This window comes from Coffea arabica, chromosome 10c (genome assembly GCF_036785885.1).
Source record: "Coffea arabica cultivar ET-39 chromosome 10c, Coffea Arabica ET-39 HiFi, whole genome shotgun sequence".
Taxonomy (NCBI): domain Eukaryota; kingdom Viridiplantae; phylum Streptophyta; class Magnoliopsida; order Gentianales; family Rubiaceae; genus Coffea; species Coffea arabica.
Genome location: NC_092329.1, coordinates 51,565,705 through 51,569,129, shown reverse-complemented (window position 1 = coordinate 51,569,129; position 3,425 = coordinate 51,565,705). Strand labels below are relative to the sequence as shown.

Genomic DNA, 3,425 nt, shown 5'->3' with positions numbered 1-3,425 from the left:
TAGTTTAGTATTGATAGTGGTGGTAGTGAGTTGTATTAGACAAAAATTAACAAATAATGAATTTTGAGATGAGTTGGAGTCACTGGACTTTGTTTGTTTTAGTGAACATGACACGTATAAAAAAATAAAGATTAAAACATTGTTTTGTTCTCTAAAAAAGGGTATTTTAGGATATTTGTGAAAAATTATAAACTATTATGTCTATATTGTTACATAAACCTTAAAAGTAGGGAGGCAATTGTAATTTTTAAAAATTATAGTGAGCTCTCTGTAATTGCTTGTTGGAACCTCAAGGGAAGTTTCTGAAATTATCCCTAAATTGTAATCGGTACTTTGTCCGTGAGTTACAAACAACAAACCAACAAAACCTACACAATCCGAGGGTGATAAGAGGCTCAAGTGTTCACATCTCACGGCTGGAATTCATCCTTAAATTAATGTGGGACCTGTAATTAAAATCGAAAGTTGTTGCAGGATGAAATATCGGAAACAGCCTTTTGTATCAACAATACATGTACTTTAGAACTTACCAAGTCAAACAGCACTTCTCCGATGTTCAACCTAATCATAAGCATAACGACTCTACAGCCACTCCTTCCTTATCTCTCTTTCAGCCTGCAACCTAAGTCTAGGAAAAAAAAAGCAAAATATGCAAGAGAAAATAAATATAATTAGAGGAATAGCAATTTTTAGCGGATCTGATTGTGGTTGAATTGGTTAGACTTGTTTTATCATCTAAAAGGTATGTATCCTTTACTTTTCTAAACTGTTCTTTGGTTGACTTTTTTTTTTTTTTTGTCAAACCTCATACTTTCACTTCATTTCATAACTTGATACTACAAGACTTAGATACATTAGAATTGCTTCCTCTGTATTCATTTTGTGCTCTCTCATGGAGCCACATGGGAAAACACACTTCCCATTCAACCTTTTTCGTTAGCTCTACTGCAAATTTAGCTAAGCTATGTGCACAACCATTCCCAATTCTATGAACAAAGGAGAAAGTACATTGTTCAAACAAACATCTCATATTAGCAATGTCCTCAAGGATGATGGCTATCCTGGTTTGTTGATTATCTTCCTTGTTAATCATGTCCACCACCTCTTTGCAGTCCGACTGGAATTCTACTGCCTTCCAATTAGCCTCCCAGGCCATTTGCATTCCCATCCTAATTGCTACTGCTTCCTCCACCTGTGGCTCGCTATGTTTGAGTTCAGCTCTTGCCCAAGCTTTCATCAGCTCTCCTTCTGCATTTCTGGTCACAACACCTATACCTATTCTCTCCATATTTTGTGAGAATGCAGCATCTGAATTTATCTTTATCGTGCCTATTGTTGGTGGCCTCCACTTTTCCCCCTCTGTTTGAGATTGTTGTTTGTTGAATGAACTCCCCAGATGTATCTTTTTGGGCCTTTATATACTCGTCCCATTCTACTATAGCTTTCTGCACTGTCTTCCTTGGGTCTGCTTCTCTTTCATCAAAGGTTTTCCTGTTCCTTGCCTTCCATATTTGCCAAAGAATGTTTACAGTTAGTGCTATGTGTTCCTGTCCTTGTTCCCTTTTTTTTGCTCCTAATATCCCTTCCCACCACCTTACAAAATTACCTCGCAGCTCCTTCAATCCATCCCATTGTAAAGGTGCTAGTTTCCATGTTGTTTCAGCATTGCCACAAAAAAACAGCATATGTTCTATTGTTTCCACCTCTTCCCCACAACTGCGACACAGTAGACTGCCTTTACCTGTTCTCTTGTGTATTTGTTCATTCACTGGCAGACTGCGATGTAGGCACCTCCAGATGAAGTGCTTTAGTTTGTGTTTCATCTTTAAGGTCCACACACTTTTCCAGATTTTTGAGTTCTGCTGATCATAGCTCGTGCTTCCACTATCTCCCTTCAGTCTTTCCATGTGCTGGTGCTGCCTTGTTTCCATTGCCGCATCATAGGTAGATTTCACAGTAAACATGGCTGCCTTTGTGTATTGCCAGTACAATCTATCCTGGCACCCCGTTATACTGAGTGGAGTAGCCTTGATCTTTTGGACATCCTCTGCTATAAACCAGTGATTCAGTATTTCCTGGTTCCACACTCCATCTGCTATCAGTTCATCTACTTTCCTTAGTGTGCACCTTGGGTCTCTTCTAGTTTTAACCCTTTCATCCTCAGTCCCTTGTATCCACTTATCCTGCCAAATATCAATTGTTTTCCCATTTCCTACCCTCTTGTCACCAGATTTCTTGTTCCAAAGATACTTTTCCAAGTCCAAGAAGCTGCTCTAGGGGGTTTCTCTTTCCCAGTTCTGTGGTTTTCCTAAATACTTTGCCTTCATTATCTTACTCACAAGCAAATCTGGATTGGTAAGTATTCTTCACAGTTGCTTGGCTAAGAGTGCTTCATTGAACTTTTCCAAATCCTTAAAACCCAGCCCCCCCTTACCCTTTACCTGCGACATCTTGTTCCAGCTAGTCCAATGCATTTTCCTCACATTCTCTCCATCTCCCCACCAGAATGTAGCTATCATCTTACTTATATCCTTACACAGCACTTTTGGAAGCTTGAAACATGACATGGTATACGTGGGAAGTGCCATTGCCACAGACTTGATCAGAATCTCCTTGCTTGCGTGACTTAACAGGTTCCTTTTCCATCATTGTAGCTTGTCTTGCACCTTGTGCTTAATATACCTGAAAACCTGTTGCTTTGATCTACCTATTAGCAGAGGTAGTCCTAGGTATTTTCCACTTGCAGCCTCCTTCATATTTCCCATCTCAGCACATATGTCCTTTCTGAGCTCTTTGTTTGTGTTTGCACTAAAGAAAATTGCAGACTTCTCATAGTTGATGGCCTGGCCTGAAGCTCTTTCATAAGCAGCAAACATCTCTTTCATTTGTTTGGCTTCCTGTGTGCTAGCTTTACAGCAAAATAGAGAGTCATAAGCAAATAGTAAATGAGACAGTTTTGGACATCCTTCCCCACTTTGACTCCTGTTAGAGCTTTGTTATTGAGTCTCTGGTTCATCAAATTGGACAGCCCCTCAGCACAGATAAGGAACAAATAAGGGGATAGGGGATCCCCTTGTCTAATTCCCCTAGACGGTTTCACATATCCCACCTTTTGACCATTTACATTAAAGGAATATGTTGCTGTGGTGACACAGTTAAGGATCCATTTAACCCAGGTGGAACAGAAACCCATCTTCATCATCATCCTTCCCAAGAACTGCCATTCTACTCTGTCATAGGCCTTTGAGAGATCAAGTTTTAGGATCATAAAATCATTTTTGCCTGTTCTCTTATTTTTCATAAAATGCAGCAGTTCCTGTGTTAAAATAACATTATCAATGATTTGTCTACCAGGGACAAACGCAGATTGGGCATAACTAATACAATTTGGGATGACTCTTTTTAGTCTGTTTGCCAACACTTTT

General features: G+C 39.5%; 1 protein-coding gene across 1 annotated transcript; it reads right to left on the bottom strand.

Moving 5' to 3' along the window:
• Positions 1-823: 823 nt before the first annotated feature.
• On the bottom strand, positions 824-2,588 carry LOC140015996 (uncharacterized). The gene is made up of 3 exons (XM_072068840.1): positions 2,442-2,588; positions 1,607-2,234; positions 824-1,359 (listed from the first exon to the last, which is right to left on the bottom strand). The coding sequence occupies exons 1-3, from the start codon at positions 2,586-2,588 to the stop codon at positions 824-826; spliced, it is 1,311 nt and encodes a 436-aa protein (XP_071924941.1).
• Between the last annotated feature and the right edge of the window lie 837 nt (positions 2,589-3,425).